The 22,248-nt window shown below is 40.3% G+C and overlaps 1 protein-coding gene across 2 annotated transcripts; it reads right to left on the minus strand.

Annotated features, from left to right (window-relative positions):
- Positions 1-372: 372 nt before the first annotated feature.
- On the minus strand, positions 373-22,193 carry ahctf1 (AT hook containing transcription factor 1). Of its 2 annotated transcripts, none has more exons than XM_004539510.3 (40): positions 22,063-22,193; positions 19,506-19,632; positions 18,506-18,656; positions 18,268-18,370; positions 17,978-18,158; positions 17,597-17,804; positions 17,291-17,407; positions 17,064-17,148; positions 16,757-16,907; positions 16,505-16,637; positions 16,209-16,390; positions 15,989-16,050; positions 15,709-15,837; positions 15,465-15,555; positions 15,179-15,268; positions 14,664-14,804; positions 13,874-13,978; positions 13,409-13,505; positions 13,135-13,258; positions 12,967-13,023; positions 12,023-12,169; positions 11,631-11,821; positions 11,383-11,527; positions 11,101-11,232; positions 10,828-10,975; positions 10,531-10,681; positions 10,307-10,414; positions 9,908-10,052; positions 9,535-9,750; positions 8,639-9,317; positions 8,310-8,486; positions 7,891-7,996; positions 6,127-6,248; positions 5,736-6,025; positions 3,738-5,477; positions 3,179-3,452; positions 2,813-2,983; positions 2,671-2,735; positions 2,296-2,381; positions 373-1,557 (listed from the first exon to the last, which is right to left on the minus strand). In XM_004539510.3, exons 2-40 carry the CDS (start codon positions 19,624-19,626, stop codon positions 1,359-1,361), a joined length of 7,620 nt encoding a protein of 2,539 aa, XP_004539567.1. In that variant the 5' UTR covers positions 19,627-19,632; positions 22,063-22,193; the 3' UTR covers positions 373-1,358. The 2 variants fall into 2 exon arrangements, with proteins under 2 accessions (XP_004539567.1, XP_004539568.1); XM_004539511.5 differs by having other exon boundaries at positions 21,922-22,150.
- Positions 22,194-22,248: the final 55 nt, after the last annotated feature.

Raw genomic sequence — 22,248 nt, forward strand, 5'->3', positions numbered from 1 at the left:
GAGTCAAATCCTCCGTTTGAAAGAGACCCGTTGCAGACAAGTTGCTCTGATTGGTGCAGACTGACTGATTGCAACATGCATTTATAAATGTGACAGCAGTCATTTGCAAACTTTTGCCAAACTGTCTGAGAACCTGGCTGGCTGCAGTGCACCTTGCAAACAAAAGTGGTTTCCAGTGATTGCGGGTGTTGCATTCCAATCAAGAGACTCAAACAGGAACCACCGATTTTTCCTGGCCATAAGGAGGCTGACATTCAATTCTTACTCCATCACTGAGCTGCAACATATCCCAAAAAAACCACCTTTCTGGTAATACCAAATAGTACCTTTATGTTGGTGAATTGCACTGAATTGAAAGACGCAACACAAATATTCAAGCTTTGCCATATTTATCAAAGAGCAGTCATCAAAAATAAGACATTCTACTACATTCATCAGAAAATAGCCTATGTGTCAGATGTTGATTACGATGAATTTAATCAAACCTATTAACATGTCCCAAATCAAGTTTTACATAAGCAAACCGTTGTGCAAGTTTGTTTTGTGTTTTAGACGATATACAACACCCCATAACATTTTACAGTCCAAACGTGCTAACAGTGCTGTCTTTCACAGAATATCTCTTAAATCAAGTTTAATTTAACACTAGGGCATAGGCAGTATGATTAGATGACCAAATGCATTCAAGAGACACTTAAAAATTCAGAATCAACATAACTGTTTATTATTTATTTATTAACTTTATTTGGAACATAGCAAAAAACCCAAAATACTATATACAAATTTAGCAGTAGAAATGTATCTCCACTGGGTTGGTTGCTTTTCTTCTTAAATAGAAAAAACAGCAGGCCTTGAACTTTTAAAAGTAAAACAACAACAAATTTTAAAAGAATGTAAATAAAACCTCTTTAAATCAGAGGCAAGTTCATTTCAGTCTCTGGTTGTATTAATGGGAGCCTTTAAAAATCCACAATGATTGCTTTCCCTTGAGTCATTCTGCGTGGAGAGAATCAGGCCGAGGGCTGCAGCAGAACATCGAGCACAAAATGGCCACAGACGTAAAAGCGAATGAAATCAAGTTAAAGAAGTACATGTAAACTCCAAAAATATAGTCTCTCACACGCTGCTAACCACCAGCGTGCCTTGTCCCAAAAATAGATTTTTCTGCCTGCATTGCTTTTTTGATTTCCTCCCAACAGGGAAGTCAATCTTGAATCTGCAGCGCTGTGAGGCTTTTGAGGAAATGCGACTGTCTCGAGTTCGGGCATACATTTTTATTTGACAGCTCACAGCTGAGGTGGTTGAAATGTCCATGCAGCCGTCTGAGGTTCACTGGTTAAAAACCGCCGCAAACCTTCCTATAGTTTCTTCCTCCGCGTGACAGGTTTTGTAAAAACTGTGTCCAAGACACGTTTACGTCGAAGGTTCCTGCTGGTGGTCGGTTCCTCTCCCTCTTTAACCCTCCTCGGTGCTCGTGGCATCGAATCGACTGGACTGGGCAGAGGCGAGATCAGTTCGACTTCTGCAAAGGGAAGCGGCGTTGCGACAGCTTTGGATCTGGGGGGATGGAAATTTCAGTTAAAATAAAACCTGCCAATGTGATGTATAATCCGTATTAATGCCAAGACTCAGATTACCGAAAAGCACCACTGAAAGACACAGGAAATCATTCCTGCCTGTGGCCATCTCCCTGTGCAACTCATCCACTTAACACACTGTTTACTGCAACAGCTACACCCTTCTTGCACATTTTCTTTGTTAATATGTGACTTTTATGTATATATATGCCTGTATATACTGTGCTATTCTTAGTTAGTGTATTGTCTGTCTTTGTTAATGTTTGTTTATAATGGAGCACTGTAACAAAAAATTATTTCCCCTAGGGATCAATAAAGTATTCTGATTCTGATATAGATGTTAAATAAACAAAATAGAAAAATACACAGATACAACTGACATACATATGAATATAAATTAAATAATTTATAATAATAATAATAATAATTTTTCCTTCTTGGTGACCTGTGTATGCAAGTATTTTTACTTGTTTTGCTAACTCGGTCATTAACACCACCACAGTACAGACTTGTAACAGGAAACCTCAGCCTCTATTTACTATTTATGAACATTACTTTATATATATGCGGCATTTCCTGCACCTATCTAGATCTATCTCTCTATATATCTCTCTGTCTCTATCTATGACAGATATCTAGATATATCCATCTATAGTTTACTTTCATTTTATGACGCTGTATTTTTGCCCGCGTTTCGGTGTAGGATGTAGTTTCTTACTTGGCAGTTCGCTTGTTTGTTTTGCTGCTTTTAGTAGCGCCTGCGTCTCTCTCGACTTCTACATTATGTTCTGAAGACATTTCATCCTGGAAAAAAGAGAAAAATGGCATCTTCAAAAGAGCTTTCATTTCATTCATCAATACTTCTGTTACAACCCTTAGTTATCTAGCTTCTGTAGAGCAGTGGTTTAAACTCTTGTGTGTGCTGCGTCCAACATCCTGGTTCAAAGGCTCATAACTGATAGAATAACTATGACGGGGGAGATATATAAAAACAAAATAAACAAATGCAAAGAGAGAGAGAAAAAAAAAAAAGAGATTCGTTATCTTTAGGATAGAAAAAGAAATCAAGTGTGAACAAAGTTGAAGTTCCTACCTGCACTTTGACTCTGCTGCGAGTGACGGGCGCCTCACGTTGTTCAGAGGAATCTGCTCTTCGGGCTGACACAGACACAACAAAGGGTTACAACCATTTACAGCAAAATAAATAAATATAAAGAAACTGATACTCGGCTCACCTCTTGTTCGTCTTCGCGAGGGGGAATAGATGAATGAATTCTCGCCTGGACTGGATTCATCATCCTCAGGTTGTGGGACCAGCCAGTCTTTCCCCAGGGAGTGAACCTGCTCCACTGATGACTTTTTATTCCTCTTGCTTGTTCTCAGCGCCTTCTTAACCATGGCATCATCTGTTTAAGAGGTTACACTTTTAGATCAACACATTTTGAATTCTACATGCACATCATACAAGTTAAACCAGCATGCAGTAGAATAAATTCAGTCTCTTTGTAATCTTCACTAATTTGAACTCGTTGGTACATACAGCTTCACACCGACTGTTCTTTTCTTCTCCCACACAGCCATATTTTAAGTTAAATTCATACCTTCCTGCTTCTCTTCCTCATCTTTAAGTCTCTTGATAAGGGCATCAGCAACAGGAGTCTTAGAGTCCACCTCCAACGGTGAGTCCAAAAGGGGAAGATCTTCCTCTGGGTGGTCCCAAAGTTTGCTTCTAGTGGGGCGACGGGAGTTGGTTCGACTCGCACTTCTGGGCGGTTCGGGCTCGTGTAAATCTCCTGTCTCTGTTGCGTTTTCAGCAGTCGTCTCTCCTTGTGTCTTTTCTGGACTCTTAGAAAGCGACACAGGAACCAGTTTCACCTGGAAATGTTAAATGTAAAAAATGAACGATGGATGGATTGGGATTGCAACATGTAATATGAAAAAATATATATATAAAAAGGCATGCATGATAACTAGAGGTGAAAATCAAAAATGAAAATAAAAGCATTTCATGAAATATGCTTCAAATATTAAGATCATACTTGAGCAGCCTATCTGCAAACATAATCTGTGCAGTTTTGTAGTCCTGGTGTTAAATAAATATAATCTACAAGGTTCAGCATATCAATTTTACAGATTATAGACAGCTTTCTGAATTCTTACCTGTGGATATACAGTTAGGCTAATCTGGCTTGAGTGTCGAGTTGTCCGGCCAGGGCTAGGAAGCTGCTCTTCTTTGTCTTCTACTTTCTCCAGCACAGTGGACAAAGTCTCTGATGCTTCCGTCTTTGTCCTTCTGGAGCTCCGTCTTACAGGAGAGGCAAACACCTCATCCTGTTCGTGTTCTTCTTTCACGATCTCAAGCGGCGTCGCCACCACTTCAGTGCTACTCGTAATCCTTCGGCTGGACCTCCTCGGAGTCTTTACCTGAGATGCTGCGTGTTTGGATGGGGTTGGAATCTTTGAGCTTGTTCGTCGACTTGGTTTTATTACGTTAACTTCCTCCTCGTGTTTGACTTCATCATCTGTGGTTGTAGACACCTCACTGCCACTTTGAGTCCTTTGACTGGTCCTTGTTGCAGCCACCCTCTGCGAACGTCTGGATGGAGACGATGCCTTGGAGGTTGACGCAACTGAAGTATTGTTATCCATGACCTCAACCTCTTCGTCCTCTTCTTTTGGAAGCTCTGGCTGTGTTTTGCGGGTACTTCTTCGAGGTGTGCTGGCTGGGACTTTGGTTTCTTTAGCCTGTTTACCTTTCCTAGGTGTACGACTCGGTGACGCAGGGACCAGAGTGCTTGTTTTTGTGTCCTCCATTTCCCTGTCGTCCTCTGGCTCATTTGCTTCCTCTGACAGAGGAGAGATAAAAGTTACCATCCTCCCCCTCGTCATCCTCCGTGTTGGAGTGGAAGGAGTCTTCTTCCTCTGAGAGGTAGTAGGCTCTTGTACAGGCTCTTCATCCAGCTCACTGTTTAAGCTCAAAGCCTGCTTTACAGGTTTCTCTTCAACACTTTCATCTGTTCTCATGCTTCCCTCACCTATCTGCTGCGTTTCCTTCTCCGTTTTAATTTCTTCATCTTTTTCCTCGTCTGCCTCCATTGATGATTTGCGGTCCTGCAGCTCCTCTTCTTCCGTGATAGGCTCCGTTTCTGCACTAGTGCCATTCTCCTCAGGCTCTTCCCGCTCCTCAGCAGGATGGTGTTTGTCCTTTGCTTCCACTGCTACATCAGCAGCTTCTACCTGTGCCAGAGATTCCACGGCTGCAAGACATTCTTCCAATGTAGCTGGGACAGAGACTGAAACAGCAGCAGACTCATGGTCTTCAGTCAACATTACCAACTCTGCAGCCTTCTGCTTTTTAGCATCATCTGACTCTTGGTTTGCTTCAGTAGATTCAGTTTCAAAGTCAGCTTGGAGTTGAACAATTTCTGTGCCATCTATATAGTTCCCATCAACCGTTTCAATCTCTTCTTGTGAGGCTTCTTCACACTGGGTGGTATCCTGGTCCTCTGTGCTCAAAAGAATAACCTCAGGTTTGGCCAGAATTTCATTAGCATCCATAACCTGATACTGAATCGAAGGGTCACACGATTGCAAATTATTCTCCATAGGTAGTATGCCTATCCCTTTATCTCCATCCTCATCCACATCCAACATCAAGGAGAAACTGCCGTGACTTTCATCAGCCACAACAGTTGGACGAAGCTCAGGAAGATCCATCTGAGCTCCATCAACCAGGCCGTGCTGTCCCTCCACGAGCTCCACGGGTACCAAAAGGGTGGTAGAAGGTTTGAGCTCCATGTATGGCAATCCTTGCTCTACCGCTTCATCTGGATCCATCATTCCATCATCTGCCCCAAGTCTCACCATAACCACTTCACCCTCTATGTCCTCATCTACCATCTATAAATAAGCAAACACAGAAAGTGAGTTTTTATGAAAGATTTTAAGTACAAAATTAAAAAACAAACAAGACGTATTCAAACATTTTGTTCTGTCTGACGAAAATGAAAAAAAAATCCTCAAATGAAAAAGTCGCAAATGTGTCTAAATATTTACACATGACTACATTTTTAAAATAATCAAATGAATTTCCACTTGCTCAGATTGTATACCATCTACTACACGACACACAAAACCCTTCAGGCCTACATTTGTTACCTTCATCTCTGCATTTGGGGTGATCAGAGACAACACAGCAGCCTCCTGCTCCGCTTGTGTTTGCAAGAAGTGTGTGTGGCTCTGCTGTACAAAGGATGGACTGGGTTGGAGGGATGGCAGCTTGTCAGTACCCGGGACCTCCTCAATGATCTCCACCTCACTACCAGAATCTTCTTCTTCCTCTTCCTCCTCCTCATCTTCTTGGTCTGACACTTCCTCCTCATCTTCATCCTCCTCGTCTTCAGACCCAGAGCTAGAAAGGTCTTCACTGTCGTTGACGCTCACAACAGCTATGAGATATTAAACAGAAGCAGAGAAGAAATTTGTAAAACAGCACTGTAATATTAATAGCACCACTGTTGATGTGAAATGCGTGTACAGTTTTCCTCACAGTGGGAATCGGTGCCAGTTGGCTCTGAGGAGGTTACAGAAGCAGCAGACTTTTGGGTGGTAAACATCGGGGGAGCTTCAGCATCGGCCTGCGTCTCCTCTTCATCTTTACCTAAAGGCTCACTGAGAGAGAGTGAGAACAACAGCCATTTTTAACTTCTTGAAAACAACAAGACCGAGTTACATAACATCCTACTGTGAAACAAACTCATGCTAGCAGTACACCAACTGGTAAACAGATTGTGATCATTCTTGTTCCTTTAGAACAGTCAAGATTTAATTCTCAAAACCTGGATAAACTACAGCTTTGGTCCTGGCACCAAAACAACAATTCAGTACTTAAGCAAATGAAACAAGTTATGTTCCTAAAAACATTTCCTTCTCCTCTGGTAAAAAACACAGAACTGAATGTTTGAACCAACGACTAAAAATCTAGTATGATCGGTTTTACAGTTAATCTTTATTGTATCGTATCCTTATGGGTTATGTACGGAGGTGTATAAGGGCCACATCAAGAAAAAAATATATCATTGATCATTTTGAGAATAAAGCTGAAATGTGCAAACTGCCACGTTTGCTACATCCTCTACAAAATTGTTTGTTTAGAGCATTTAGTGAAACAAATTGATCAGCCGTCTTGTGATACAACATACATCCTCTTAATTGCACAAGGGTCTAACAGTCGCTAACCTCACAACTGTCCATTACCAACCCACTCTTGCAAGTTTGTGTTTTTCCGACTGCACCATCTTTTCAGCGTCCTTATACTGATCACTAGTGGTGCAACGGATCACGGTTGATCCGTAATTCGAACCGATCCCACTCCACGGTTCGGTACGCACGTGATCCGAAGATTCGAAAAAGAAGAAAAAAAAAAAAGTATGTGTATGGTGCGCGTGGTCAGTCTGTCAAGCGATCGTTATGGCCAGCGCTAGCGGTCCAAGTGGAGGAGCAGAGGAGTTTGCGGCACTTAAGCAGCCCTTTGCTGCCCACTCTGACCGGGCTAAAGCTATTACAAAAGCTACTGGGGTGTTTAGCTGCAGACGGGAGACCGTATTCCCTTGTACAAAACAAGGGGTTTAAACTATGATGAACGTGCTTGAGCCATGCTATGATATCCCGTTGCGCGTCCACTTCAGTGACAAGATCGTACCCAGGCATGTATGAGCAGGAAAAGTTTAAAGTTATGGCTGAACTGTCCCAGGCATCTTCTGTTGCGCAACTACAAATGGGTGGACCTCCAGGTCAACGGAAAGCCACGTGACCGTGACCACTCATTATATCACAGCGGAGTGGTAGATACAAAGCCCTGCCCTATACTGCACCTTAATTTGATTTTATATAATTCCGTGGAATGAGTCTTGAGTTGAATGTTTTAATAGGCAAAAAATACTTAAATAAGTTAATAAGTAAATGTTAAAATTTTGTCTTTTTCTTTTTTTGCTGATCCGAAAATTGATCCGATCCGTGACTTAAAACCGTGATCCGATCCGAACCGTGAGATTTTTGATCCGTTGCACCACTACTGATCACCCTGCTGTGTTAATGTGCTAAAAGAGACATCATTTCCTTCCTTGTCACTAAAACCGATTCTGAAGTACGATTTCACTAACTCAGAGCCTATAGCAATTTTAATTCTCAGAATTTTGACTTTATTCTCAACATGATCAATAATATTTCTTTTCTTAATGTGACCCTAAATACTCCTTCGTAGCTATGAGTTTAAACGACTCTCTTGTTTCTCTTGTTTTTTTTTTATGTTTACCTGTTGAAGGAAGGCTGGTTCTGTGATGTATTGTGGATTGCTGAGCGGGTGAGTGGAGGAGACAGATCACTACCAAACAGATGCCTCTGAACAAACTCTGTCAGATCTGATGGAAGGAAAAACAGCAACTTTATTAAACTTTAAAGAAACAACACAAAAAGACAGTAATCACCATCATTACCATGTAGTTGCCCAAGAAAAAAAATCATTATTCAATATAATAAAAATCTGGAATCTGAAGTAATTTTAATTTGAAACCAACAGATAAAAGTAATTAGTATGTCTTCAACAATTTTTAGAAGACTTTCTTCACACCTTTTACCACCTCGAGTATCGCGAATCCTTATAGTCTAATCTAATGTGGTAAAATCGTTTAACTTTATCAGTTACAATATAGATTAATAAGTTGAAATGTGGACCTGTTGATTGTTCCAGATCTGCCTCTTCACTTGTCGTTTCAGTTACTCCAGGAGGTTCAGCATGCTCGCTGAACTCTGTGGCCTCTGATTGGACATCCCGGCCCTCGTCTCTAACTGGGAGATCTTGAGATTCAGCGTCAGTGCTAGAGTCTGCGCTGTCAGTTCCCTGGTCACGATCTAGTAGAATACATGTTTTGTCAAGCAATGTTTGAGAGAAGTACTGCCAAACGTATTTTCAAAATCATGATTTTGGATTTCGGTGCAGTGCAACCTGCTCCAAAAATCAGTTCTGAAAAAACAAACTATAAAAACAAATAAGAATAAATTACCTTGAAGATGAATAGATGTCTCATTTTGGTCAACAATGGCAGCATCTTGCTTGGTGCTTGACTCAACGTCCAGATCATCTTCTTTATTAGACTGAATTTCTTCCTCAGTTTTAGCCTCCTGGTCAAGATCAACTTCCATCACATCCTCTGGTGTATTTTCTTCCCTTACGTCATCTTCTTCCTTTTCTGAATCCTCTGACGTCAGAGGAAGGGTTTGCTCAGTTGCTGGTGAGGCCATTACCTCGGCTGTTGCCGCGGGTTCTTTTTCAGCCAAGAATTTAACATTCACCGTCACTACATCATCATCATCATCTTTCTCTGTACTGACATGTCCATCCTTTTCCTCATTGTTTATTGAAAGAGGAGCATCAAAATACTCTAGAGTGGTGTCTGTTGACCGAACAGATGTTGTGCTGGTGTCAAGGTTAAAACTAAGATGTGTTTGTGTTGCATCCGATTGTTTTTGTTCTGCAGCGCCTTCAAGGGCGGAGGATAACTCGCTCTCGGAGCGTTTCAGCTGTGAGGGAATTCCACCTTCTGAAGGCAAGAACTTTACATGTGGTTGTTCCCCTTCCTCATCTCCATCTTCTTCAGCAGGCTGTAATGACCAGGTCTTACGTGTGGCCTTGGACAGTGCCGAGCTTCTGGTCAGCCGACTAATCTCACTGTCTGCTGCCATCTACAGAAAAAACAGAGATGATTGGAAGACACAGTTTATTTATTAGACCATCATAATGCACAATTAGTTTTTTTTTTCTTGTTTAAGATAATTTAAAAAAAAAAAAAAAAAGGAGCCAGGTGGTTCCCCTATTAACATGCTCAGCTAAAATTAGCTCCAACCTCACAAATGGAAAAAAGAGGTTCTGTGTGTTCCACGTGTGCCTTTTTTTTCTTACCCCATTAGTCCATCGGATGCCCTTCTCAACTTCTGGGGATTCTGACTCTTCAATAAAGGTGATACGGTTCTCTTTGCTGCGGATAGGAGGTGTAATAGAGCGACCTGGTGAAGCAGAAGGCGTGGCAACGGGTGTGGGCCTCAGGCTGCTGCGCAGGATGGACTGGGGAGTGAAGGCTGAGAAGACTGGGCCAGAAGCAGCCAAGGCCCGGGCTCGCTGACGAGGAAAACACATGAAAAGTGTGAGTAACAAAATACTAAAGGTACTCCACAGTATTATCATAAACTATTAAATATCACAAAAAGCATAGAAAATATGAATACTGTAATCCTGGACTACATAACAACAAGCAATTCTAAATTCATCTACTGACCTTGACAACCTGAGGTGTTTGCAGCAAACAGAGTTCAGGTGCTTTGCTAACACTCTTGGGTGAAACCCAGGCACTGGGAGGTCTGGGAGGGCTGAGAAGAGGCCGAGGTGTTTGACAGGAAGGATGAACCATCAAATCGATCAGCCTGGGAGGAGGAACACAAACATGAATTTAGGATACTGTCTTACCAAAATTTAACATTACGTGGAGTACAATAACCAGATATTTTAATATTTATACAACATATTTTAATATTAACATCTTTATAAAATAAGAAATGAAAAAATAAATTAGAAAGACAGCTTTGTGTCAGATGGACAAACACGTCAAGTTAATATCAACGTTTCCCCCTCATGATCGGTAAAATCCGTATTATACGATTCAGTTTCACTGATGTACCTTGACTTTCGTTTGGAGGTCATGGTGATTGGAGTTCCAAGGAATGGTTCAGGAAGGCCAATGGAGGATGGCTTAGAGCTAGAGCTAGGAACCTCAGCTGCCCTGGGGCTGGAAAAAATGACCAGGCAACAATTTGCAATAAGCAAATTAAATAAATCAAAATGCAAATTTTTTTTTTAAAAAAAAGTTAATTTCAAGATGCAATTTTAGCATTTTATATTGACCTGTTAGCAGGAGAGCACTGTGGTGTAGCTCCTTTGCCTAACCACACTTCTTCAATCTTGCTCAGGACATTGTTGATAAAACCAGCCCTGGACATTACCTTCTCTTTAGCGGTGTGTTTGGTGATGGTTGACAGTGGCTGTGGCCGGGACACTGGGACAGAGAAAGAAAAAACATTGTGCATTTGCTGAATAACCCTCTTCGGGATTATTATGATACTCTGTAAATGCTTCAACACAGTCCTGTGAAAACAGGTTTCCACTGAGGTGAACTGCTACAAACATGAAGCGTCTCATTACCTTCTCTGTGGATGGTGTTGGGATGTTGGTAGGGCTTAGCTCTCTCCATTGCCAGTTTCCTCTGAACTCTCGGCAAAACTTTGCCATACAGATCCAGGATGGTGTTCCTGGTGTTGGATCGTTCTTTAAGCTTTGGGTCTCGTTCGTTCTATGATTAAAAAACAAAAGCACAAACAAGAGAACATGGTTAGAAAAAGCTTATTTCTATATAAATCTAATAGTCACAGAATTTCTATCATTTCCATTTTATTAGCTTCTATATGTCAAACATACCACTAAGTTCATTCTCAGGGTGTGGTTGAGCTGCAGAGCAGGGATGTAGTTTGCTTGCTGAAGGTAGTGAACCATCAGTAGTTCTCTGTTCTGGAGACCACCTGTCCCCTGGAGAAACTTCTCCAAACATTCCTAAAACACAAACCAATAACCAGGGATTTAAGCAATAATTTAAAAATACAAAGGTGAAACAATTACAATGTAATTAAAAATAAATAAATAAGAAAACAAATCAGAAATCTCACAACCAACTTTTTATCAGTGCTTTCACCATCTCTCTACCTGTTCATTGAGGCCCAGGGGCAGCTTGAGCAGCTCCTTGATGAGGCCCAACTCCTGGCAGCTTTCATACAGGAAACCGAGCAGCTCAGTCATGTTGAGGCGATTAGAGTGCTGCCGGAGGAGGTACCATGCTTCTATGAGACACCTGGCGGGAGGGCAAACAGATTGGTTAATGAAGATCAAGCAGCTGCTGCATACTTGTAAAGAGATTAAAAGAATTAATAAATACTTTAATGCATTAAACGTACCTGTTGTGCAACAGCACAGACAGGCAAAGCTTGGCCTGTGAAGTGTTGGAAACCGCAGGTTTTGTGACATGGAAGTATCGTAGAGCCACTGACTGTTGGCCCTGGCACATCAGCGCTTGCAGAACGCGCTCATGCTGCCACTCAAAGTGAAACTGAGAAGCGGCTGGGTGCAAAAGAAGCTCAAACGAACTCTGATGAGGAAAAAACGAAGGAATTAACATTACACTTACTGAAGGATAAACATAAAAAAAACCTGTCACATCATGAGGTCTGATTATACATGCACATGTCTCTGAGTTAGCAAAGGCCTTTTCACATAGGACGCAGCACGCAAACCCATTCTTTTCTATTGCTTACGATGCATAATAATGGTTTCCAATCAATGCTTTTACCTGATGGTCATGATGGTCCAGGAGCCATAGGCCTTGTACTAGTTTAATGAGTCCAATAGGGATAGCAAAAGCTGTGGGGAAAGACTCCACTGATGCGCCGTCCTTATTGGGGAAGGAGTACATGACATCTAACAAGAGGTAAATCACCTGGAACAACAAGTCAAGGCTCATACAAGCAAAAGGAATCAAGTTAAAATCTCACTATAATGATCACAGCGTGTGTCCGTTCCCCCAATTTCTAGATGTGCTGATGAAATATACCATATAAACTACCTGGGATAGCAGGATTATCAACGTCAATATAGCCACTGGGAACTATTTTTATAAATCGCTCAAATCCTTAGAAACTATATATATTATTTGGAATAAAATTAAAATCAAAATTAACTGCAACATTAGGTCTATGTTATGTGTATGTTGTTGTTTGTAAATACATTTTTAGTGCATTGCCACTTTAGGGTCACTGGAATGTATTGTCTAACTGTAAATAAGTGTTTAAACAGCAGCATAACAGTGCCTATAATTCATTACTTTGTCATATCCTCCTGAGACCCGACCAATTCATTTTGTCCTCTGCAGTGGACAATAAAAATTAAACTGAAAGATACTTTTTTCCTTCAGTTCTCAGGAGGATATACAATGAATGTGTAGCATACAAAGCATAAGAATAAAGATATGAAAATATGAACAGCGTTTTCACCATCTCACTCTATAAAGTGAAAATGTTTGAATACATGAGTGAAATAAACAAATGATGATAGCCTGTTTTGCTAGTTCAAATTAGTGCTTAAGATGGTCATCTGTGTTAATATTTACTGAAGTTGACTGAAGTTAATGGTCTAAAAATAATGACTAACAATCTAACAGTTGTGTATATAGTGTTAAAATGCATACATGCTGAAGATATATGATTCTGTAAACAGACAGTATGAGTTGAAGGATACAATCGCATGTTTTGCAGCCTCATCAATGTTGTCCAGCAGATATATGTCAAGCAAGGCCTGCAAATCACACAATTGAGAATCTTAAAAATTATAAAAGCATATTAAATAATAAGTATTGTTTGTTTAAAAATAAAATGAATAAAGTAAAATATAGATTTAAATTCTTACATGCAGCGTAGGTGGTGGGTATTGCCCCGTTCCACCTTCATCCCTTTTCCACAGGTTCGTCAAGCGTTCGCCACACTGGCCAACTAAACCGTCGATCATCAGGCAGTCTGCGCACCACTTGCCCCTGAGAAAACAGCAGGTGGTCCGCATAATCAAAGGAAAACAGGAGACAACTCGTAAACCTGGAACGGGCACATCTCATAGACGTTTGCGTTTGTTATAAAGGAGGCCTAGATTTTAATGCATGTACACCCAAACTCCTTTTGTTACTCACTTGGCCAGCCTGGTCAGCTCCTCCCTGCGTATGGTGTAATAGTTGCTGATGACCGAGTGAGTATAGAAAGGCCTGGAAATCTGAAGAGCATCATCATCTAGTAAAGTAAGGAGAAACATTTTTTAAATAAATACAGCAATAATTTTCTAGTCGTTGCAAATAATTTGAAAATAAAGTTCAAATAAACAAACTAATGAAGACATGTGGACTAGTTACTCCAAGAACCTAGTCCTCCTTGTTTGCTTAAATAACCAGGGGTTAGTTATAACGGACATGTTTCTTTGCAGAAATAAACAAAACCAGTCGTTTTTTTAAGTGCTCTCACATTTATTATATTCACTTATTTAGTGACACGTTGTTAATTGGTCTTAAATGTGTTTCTCTTGAAAAATATATGCTTTTCCATTTTTTCATAGGGGTTTCATTTGATACATTTTCAGATTACGTATGACAGCATCACTTTACCTGAACCCTCAGGGAGCAAGCCAGTACGACAGAACCAAAGGACCACCTGAGCATACTTGGAGATGAGACTGGACACCATATTCTTGTTCATTAAACCCACCAGACCTGAAACAAGAACATAAATGAATGTTAGTGACAAAGGAGCTCACGATCCATGACAAATCATAGTTTATTACAAAGTGTAAAGTATGAAAAGAAAGTGTTGTATATGTTGTTGTCATCACTGTTTGGCTCTATTTCACAATCTAATGAAAATCAAAATCCCATCCATCCATTCTCTTCCTTGGATCACAAATGCAGGTCACACTCGGGACAAAATAATCTCCCTACACCAAAACCACAACTGTGTGTCAAAAGGCTTTGATAAATCAATAAAAAGAACTGCAGGCATTTTTTGCAGTCCATTAAATAAGGTTGTTGACCACACTACGGCAGCAGTTATTCTACTTTTAGTTATTCTACTCTAGATATGGACCTGTAGTCATGGACAAAGTCAAAGATTCACTAAAATCTGATCAACACTCCAGGAGGAGTAGTAATTCTTGTGGCTGGATGGAGACTTTTAAGGTACAGTGCTCATTGGACCTTCGGCCAGAAGAGCTAACCAATCAAAATACACAAATGGCTAAACTTCATAAAAGCTTTCTAAACAAAACTAATCAAAGGATATCGCATTACAACTTAAAAGTACCAATAAGTACCAATATGTGTTGACGTGTCAGTTAAAGCAGTTTCAACAACACGACAGCAAAATATAAAAGTTGTACATGCAACTGTGTGGACAGGGCACCTTTTTGTGTGAGCTCCTGAGCTTCACTGAGCAGACAGTGGAAAATGGCACTGAGGTTACTCAGCAGTCTTTGAGTGTGCTGCAGCAGCTGCATGGTCTGAGGGTCTGTGAAGTTAGATGAGCTGTCAAACAGCGGTGAACCTGCAGAGGATCACATAAATGGATCTATTAAAAATACATTTGCAAACACAAGCACAGGAATGTAAATAAATAAATAAATATTCATTCACAAATAATGTAAAATTCTGACAAGGAATAGAGCAAACATGTACCGGTATCTAATGAAAGGTGCTGCACAGATGGGTTATGCAAACATATGAATTCAAATCTATTCAAATGTATTAAAGGAAATGGAGAAGATTTATACACATATAGTTTTAGTTTATCACTAGTACACATTGAAGGTTGAGAAACTTTTGAAATGTAGTTAAACATCCGGTTTGTAAAAGTAACTTTCTAATTTAATAGAACATGTTTAAAAAACAAAAACAAACAAACAAACAAAAAAAACATACAGATGCCATCCAGTTCCTCCTTGGTCTGAACTACTTTGTTCCAGGCCCAATCCAGGATGTAGCGCAGATTCAATGCAGAGCCTGGTTGTTCTGTTGAAGGAGAAGAGAATTTGGAGGCGTTAACATCAATATAGGTGGTTACAATTTGTACAGAGAAGAGTTTAGCACAGATTTAATAGAACATACAAGTATGCAACAGGTAAATGTATCTTTGTGAATAACTATCATGTATGCCGTGAAACTGGGTGACATGAGCAGTTTAAATAAATCTTATTTTTAGTTGTACCTTCTGCAGTCCACTGCTTAATGCAACCAGTTATCAGTCCCAAGGAACTAGTCTCCACCGCTGTAGACAAGATGGCATCAAGCTGCTCTTCCTGAAGAACAAAGATGAGAATACAAACGAATAAAAAAAAGAAAAAAGAATATTTCACTTGTAAATTTTTAAGAAAATCTTTTTTCAAATAATCTATACAAAAAGAGGAAGTAAAAAAGTGGGGTCCACGTGACGCTCACAAGTCTGCATGTACCTGAGACAGGCTGGATGGCTGGGTGTCAGCCAGACGGGATGAAAGTAGGCCGGACATAAGGCAGTGAGAGTAGCTAGTGGAGATGGTGTCACTGGAACAAGGAGCAGCTTTCTTCAAAAAACCCAGGGTCTGGTTTTAATGACAAAAATGAAATGATTGTGGGTTTAAAATAAGTTTAACTTCAATGTATGCCTATATATTTAAGAGAGAGAGAAAGAAAACAAACAACACCAACAAAAAAAACCCAAAACAATGATGAGGTGAACAACAAGAAACTTGCCTCTTTCTGATACCCAGAGCATGTTAAGTGCACAATTCCAGAGTTGAGCAAACAAGTAGCATCTGAAATGGAAGAAAGGAAGAAGAGAGAGGGAGAAAAGCAAACCAAACTCATTTGTCATATTATAATTCAAAAAGAAGCATTTTAGAGGCTAATACAAGCTTACATTTTTGCATGTTTCCAAGCCAAGGCTGTGGTGCATGTGTTGTGTTAAACCTACCAAAGTTATAAGTGGTGGGGTTAAAGTACTGTTCTGGTGGAGGGCAAGTGAAGGGAAGGCCCCTGCTCAGGCTGCGCTCATGTACCACCACATCTAGGAAGACATGTGGAGATACCATCTGCACCACTGGATCCAGAGACCAAGCAGCAAGGTATGGACACATCTGCAGAGACTCTCCCGTTCTGCCATAAAACAACGAGTACAAAAATGCATTACATTAATATACTAAACTAAAACATGCATAAAATAAAAAAATGAAAACACAACAAATGTTTTGAAATCACTTTCCATTGTACCTTAAAGAGTCTGGCATTTGTGCATGGTACCAGCGGTTGATGTCAAAAACCCCGATGTAGGTAGACAGACTTCCTTGGCCGTAGGCCTTGACTTGCCAGGTAAAGATGGACACACTGGTGTCTGGAGATGCAACTGGAAAGGGAAAGAACAGAGGATAGATGAAAAGTGTGGTGTGAAGTGATTGAAGAAAGTAATAAAGACGATAAAGTTTAGATACGCTGTGTAAAGAAGGGTTCAGTGCTTTTAAATACCTTCATTCATGCTGTCGTCCCTGTCAGGATGAGGTCTGAATTTCTCAATAGTCTGGCAGCTCAGGAGGCGGGTGTTTGTGGCCTGTGCCCGGAGAGGGAAAGCCGTGCCACTTAAATCCTGACTGTAACGTTCCTCACAATACTCGAGACCCTGTGTGAGTGTAAGATAAAAAAATGTTTTAAAAAAGGATGTAACAGTTATTAATAGTTAGTATGAGGAATACACTGTGCATTTGCTGGGATCTGCCCAGTATAGGATTCACTATTTGAAATCAACATACATTTATTTCTTATATGCAATACAGACCTCATAGAGGATCTTTCCAGAAGTTAAACACTTTCTTTCACTGAAGGCCAACTGAAGCAAGCGCAGGGTGACCACGTCTCCCTCACTGTGTGGGAGTAAAAGGATGCAGAGGAAAATAAGAACTTGAAATAAACACAAACAAACAAATGCACACACACAGTCTGGCTGGAAGCAGTTCTTAAAAATACTTGTTTGTAAACTAAAGCAGAGTTAAAGGCAAAACTTACAGATCCTGCGAAGACTGGATCGCCCAGAGGTAGCAGCAGTTCCTGGGGTCGTTCTCTGGCTCCTGGAAAGTGAAGGCATATACAGGCACCCTGCCACCCTCTAACTGTGAGTGGTATCTGCAATAAACAATGGAAGAAAGGCAAATGCAAATATAAATATATATATATATATATATATATATATATATATATGTTAAACATGCTATTCTTACTGTTTTGACTCTAGTGGGAACTACAACTTGCAAAATAAACACATCTTTTACACAAAGTCTACGGATAGAAGTCGGAAGAAATACTAGCACTCACTCTTTCTTTAAAGTCTTCATGTTCCACAGCTGTAAGTATCCATCTGAAAATCCTACTGCCAGGTGGTTGGTCCTAGAGATGTACTGCAGAGCTGTGGCTCCAACTCCACTGGGTCCATTCAGCTGGAGACAAAGATGTCTGCCCTCTCTTGTGCTGACTTCTCTTAGCTTGGGGATTTCTGCAGGAGATTTAGTCACTACCTGCAGGTCTGCAAACAGAATAAATATAAAGGGAGAGATTCTTTAAGAAAAAAAAAGGACAATCTTTAGTTACCAGAATATGTTTGCATACAATGAAAAGGTGAAATGGGAACAGAAAGTACAGACATCCACAAAAGTATGAAAGCATAGTACACGTCACTTCCTCGTTGAAACTTCTCACCTGAAGCATCAAGTTCACTCTGGTTGCAGGAAAGATCATCGAGACAGAGGTCCACAAGGAGTACGTGACCGAGATCCGTTACTACGGCCGCAATTCCAAAGAACCAGCGCAAACCCTGGTGAAGGTGTTGTGTTGACGTGCTTGCTCCGCCATAATTCACTAATGGCTCAATAGCTGTGATCTAGATGCAAGAGAGTTTTAGAAAAGAAAAACAGAAAATGTTCACGTTAACTAAAGTTCTAGAAACTTGAGTCTAAATGTTAAAATAGTAAAAACGATGGTCAACCCACTCTGCCTGGTATGACAACAGCCTTCACCACTCTTGACAGTCCCAAGTCATAAAGACACAGCACGCTGCCTTCTGTTTCCTCCAAGCCAACCAGCAAACCAGACCTGTTAAAATTAACCAGCAGAGGACTTAACATTTGCACTGTCATTATTTTTATTATGTATGCACTTCATAGTGAACTTTCACTGATTACATCCACATCCAAATGAGCCAAATAAATCATGAAATAAAGCCCGAACCGTTTCAGCCAGCTGAAGTCTCTGGCGGCAAGGACATTGGGTGGGTGCTCCCCTCCGCCACTGAAGCAGTATGCAGACAGCCGTTCTCCTGTCACTGCATGGACCACCTCCAAATGGGGTCCACAGGCCAGCCAGGCCAACCCGCTGCGACCTACATACATAGACAAGGACAGAAAAGTTAAAAGCTGCAGGTCATTGTGCAGTTTAAGCTGAAAGCTAGCCTTGTGATGATAAAGCAGGAAATTACTACAAAAAAATAAACATTTTTAAAAAGGCTTTTGGTATGTCTGATTTTGAGGTGATTTTCTTCCTCCCTTTTAATTACCCGATGTTGCAACATCAGTAACTTATTTACACGGTAAAAGAATTATGTGAAGCAAAATAATTAACAAAAAAAATACTAAAAACAACAAAAGAAATGAAAACCTATGTGTGTGTATGAATGGATTTTTATATTTAAGAAACAATCAGCTTTAACATCTGGATCGCTGTCTGCCTTTATTTTATGATGTTGCAAGTTCTTGAAATTCTTATTGTCCTGCAAAGTGAAAGTTGGTTCATGGATGGAAGCCTGGAAAGATGAGTTACCATTTGCACTTCCATTCATAACTTATCTGCTCTTTTATTTGTTTGCAAGAACATGCTGAAATTCTTTTCAAACCAAAAATCCATCCAATAGTAAAGTGTGTCAAAGTCAAAGGTCAGACAATATACACCACATGTCCTAAACATGCAGATTAAGCAGTGACTTGGACAAAAAGAAAAAAATGTTTTTCTTGATGTCAGACTGTCATAAACCAAGTAGCTCATCAGATTTATTTTCATGTATTATTTAGTGATTCTTTTCCCACCGGGTGATATAGTTTCAATAGTTCATTATATAACATGTTTTCATATGACGATGATGGTATTGTATTTCATATCCTTTATTTGCTATTACAAATAAGAGAGAAGAAAAAAAGGCTGTTAAATGCTTAAAATAATAATGAAATATTCTTACCAACGGTAAACCTCCCATGAAGAACAGAATCTAGCGTAATCTCATCTTCCCCCAGAGCGTCTACAGTCACTCCTGAGAAAGGCAGCAAGCTGCTGGTGATTTGTGCAGTCAGGTCATGCATTGTTCACTGCATAAAAATAAAAAGGAAATAAATAAATGTTAAAAAGATTATTTTATTTACATTTCACCCAATCTTTTGGCCAAATATGATAAAACTATTATTAGATTTTTTTGGGGGGGGGGCAGCTTACAAAATGGGCAGAGCCAAAAGGAAAATTATAAAACCAATTTTGTTAATTTGGGTTGAATTTACACAAAAAAGACAGACATTTTATTTATCAAAGGGGTCAGAAATAAAATGCACATATTTATGTCAAATAAGGAAACAAACTCAGGCTTGATTTGTATGTATTCATCTCCCACAGGCGCATTCTGAGCCAGTAAAAACCCTGTCAATAGTCAAAAACATCTATTTCCCTCCTTCCATATTACCCTAGCCAAGCTATTCGCTCATTAAGTAAACACAAATTAAAACAAATTAAAAAGTCCTCCTGAACCCTTACTAATCCCTAAAACCACTTTGGGGTTTATGTGCTTGACCAGGTTTCTACACAAAAGAGGTCTTTCTTTCAAAACACTGCCTGCGCCCCCCCAGTTGTCAGGAAATATGCTGTCAGCAAACTTTTGGACAGCTGGGGCTGAGAATGGGCTTGCTTTCCAATCCACAACTCGTGGCATACAGCTGCACATCTGTTAGCACATTCTTCTCACAGTGAGATGAGAAGTAAAGTGCTATTACAATAATAGAGTAGCCAACCTGCTCAAGTGGCCTTTCCCCCCCCTGTTCATAATAACTGACACTACCAAAACATGTAAATTCACAGGTCTACATCAACAGCACTGTAAACTAGAGATTTCAAGGTCATTTTATTTTGTGGTTCAAAAGCTGTATACTCCAATTTCCTCTACATAGGGCAGACCACTCCTAAAACTTTACTCGTGTCAGATTTTTTTTAATGTTTAGTTCATGTTATTACCATGACTAACACAAGTACGCTCATGTATATGCCGTCGACTGGCCCCGTCATTGCACTAGTGCTCCACTAAGATAGCATTATCTGCGTTACTCTGTTGTGTATACAGTGCTGACAAAAATTCGTCTGTTACGTTTAGTTTGCACAATAGTACCCAATACCGCCCCCTGTGGCCACATAAGGAAACACGTTGGATTCAAGTGAACTCCCGCGCAACAAGCCTGTAGTCCAGCAGCCACATGCCAGGGCATGAGTTTGAACACACAGATATAACATTTACAAAATAATAAATATATATTCTCTGTCGGAGGCAAATGTTTTTAGAACAACAAAACACTATTGAAAAGCACGTATGGGTTCAACAAACAAACATATAGCGATCACGTGTGTCAACATTTGTCAAGTCTGTGTGACACCTATATGCATTTCTAACATTTTCAACTTTCTACAAGACAGAACATGTACATATAGCGATGATGAAAAATGTGAGACAACATAAAAACATTATATAGCTCCATAAACCACAGTAACCACATGTTGTCTGGCTCGTTAGCGTCTACATGGTATCAAAACATTTGTTTACATTGCTAAGTAACGCACAATGGTGATAAAATTAAAAAGATAAATGAAACAATGCAAGTGTTATCTAGTGCTGGACAATAAGTAGTAGCCTTGATACACTTGCATTAGCAGGTTACCGAGTTAGCTTGCAAGGTTATGCAGGATTACAGTTTATTCAATTTCACCCTTAAAGTTAAGAAAGCTAACTCTAAGGTTAGCCATCTGCATAACTAACTATTTGGAAGTTGTTGCCATTTCATGTAGACTATCAGGTCTGTGCTACAACAAGTCAACTACAGCGGTGACTGAAACTAAAACCATCACGTTTTAACCACTAGTCGAAGGTAAAGTAAGGGTGGCTAGCTAAACTAGCCCGAGGTACAGCAATACTTTCGCTAACGCAGCTAACTTTGTGCTAGCAGTGTGCGTCTAACTTGCGGTATGTTTGTTTTTTCCACCCCAGCTAATAACTATAACTGGCATTTATCATTGTTGACATCTTAGCAAAAACACAGCTCTGTCAGCGACGAGTCTTGTTTTACTTCAATCTGAGTATATAGGTGGACTGATGTCCTTTTGGTGGTTTAGCTTCAGTTAAAACGTAACGCCAGGCAGCGCAGTTAGCTTGTAGCTTCTGGCAGCACCGCAGCAGAGTTAGTTTCTATTTAACACAAGTGACGCCCCCATTGTGAATCGGTGTGGGGATTTACTCGGCATAAACTCATTTAGTGAGCCGAGCTGGCCCGATTACATCTTTCCAAGCTGACCTGGAAAACGTGAGGCAATGTGCCGCTAGCTTTTGCTACCAACGTTTACACTACCTGTGCGAGAATGTTGATGGCTATATCAGAGCCACAATTGGTTCGTTTTCCTTTATAATTATCTCGATTCCTTTCTTCCTCTGTCATAATCCGTTGCTTTTTAAAGTACCTCTCCTACCGATAGCCCTCTAGGAGATTCACCTGACAAACAAGCACGAAAGGATCCTCTGACTTCAGGCTCCAACAACGCAGAGCGCCATTTCCACAGTCGAAAAGTGCTCTGACGCATTTCTTCCTCGCTGTGGTTCCGACAGAATAGACACACATCGAGGACGCACTGCTGCCCCCCTCAGTCTGGGCATTGCGTCTGTTTGAACAATAGAAACC

The sequence above is a fragment of the Maylandia zebra genome, linkage group LG1 (genome assembly GCF_041146795.1).
Source record: "Maylandia zebra isolate NMK-2024a linkage group LG1, Mzebra_GT3a, whole genome shotgun sequence".
Lineage (NCBI taxonomy): Eukaryota > Metazoa > Chordata > Actinopteri > Cichliformes > Cichlidae > Maylandia > Maylandia zebra.

Excerpts from the sequence above, each read along its gene's own strand:
- ahctf1 (XM_004539510.3), bottom strand. The coding sequence starts at position 19,626 with ATGCATGACCTGACTGCACAAATCACCAGCAGCTTGCTGCCTTTCTCA. Across the intron at positions 13,024-13,134 it reads ACCCACCACCTACGCTGCAT|GCCTTGCTTGACATATATCT; the intron begins GTAAGAATTTAA and ends TGTGATTTGCAG. Across the intron at positions 2,984-3,178 it reads TGAGGAAGAGAAGCAGGAAG|ATGATGCCATGGTTAAGAAG; the intron begins GTATGAATTTAA and ends CCTCTTAAACAG.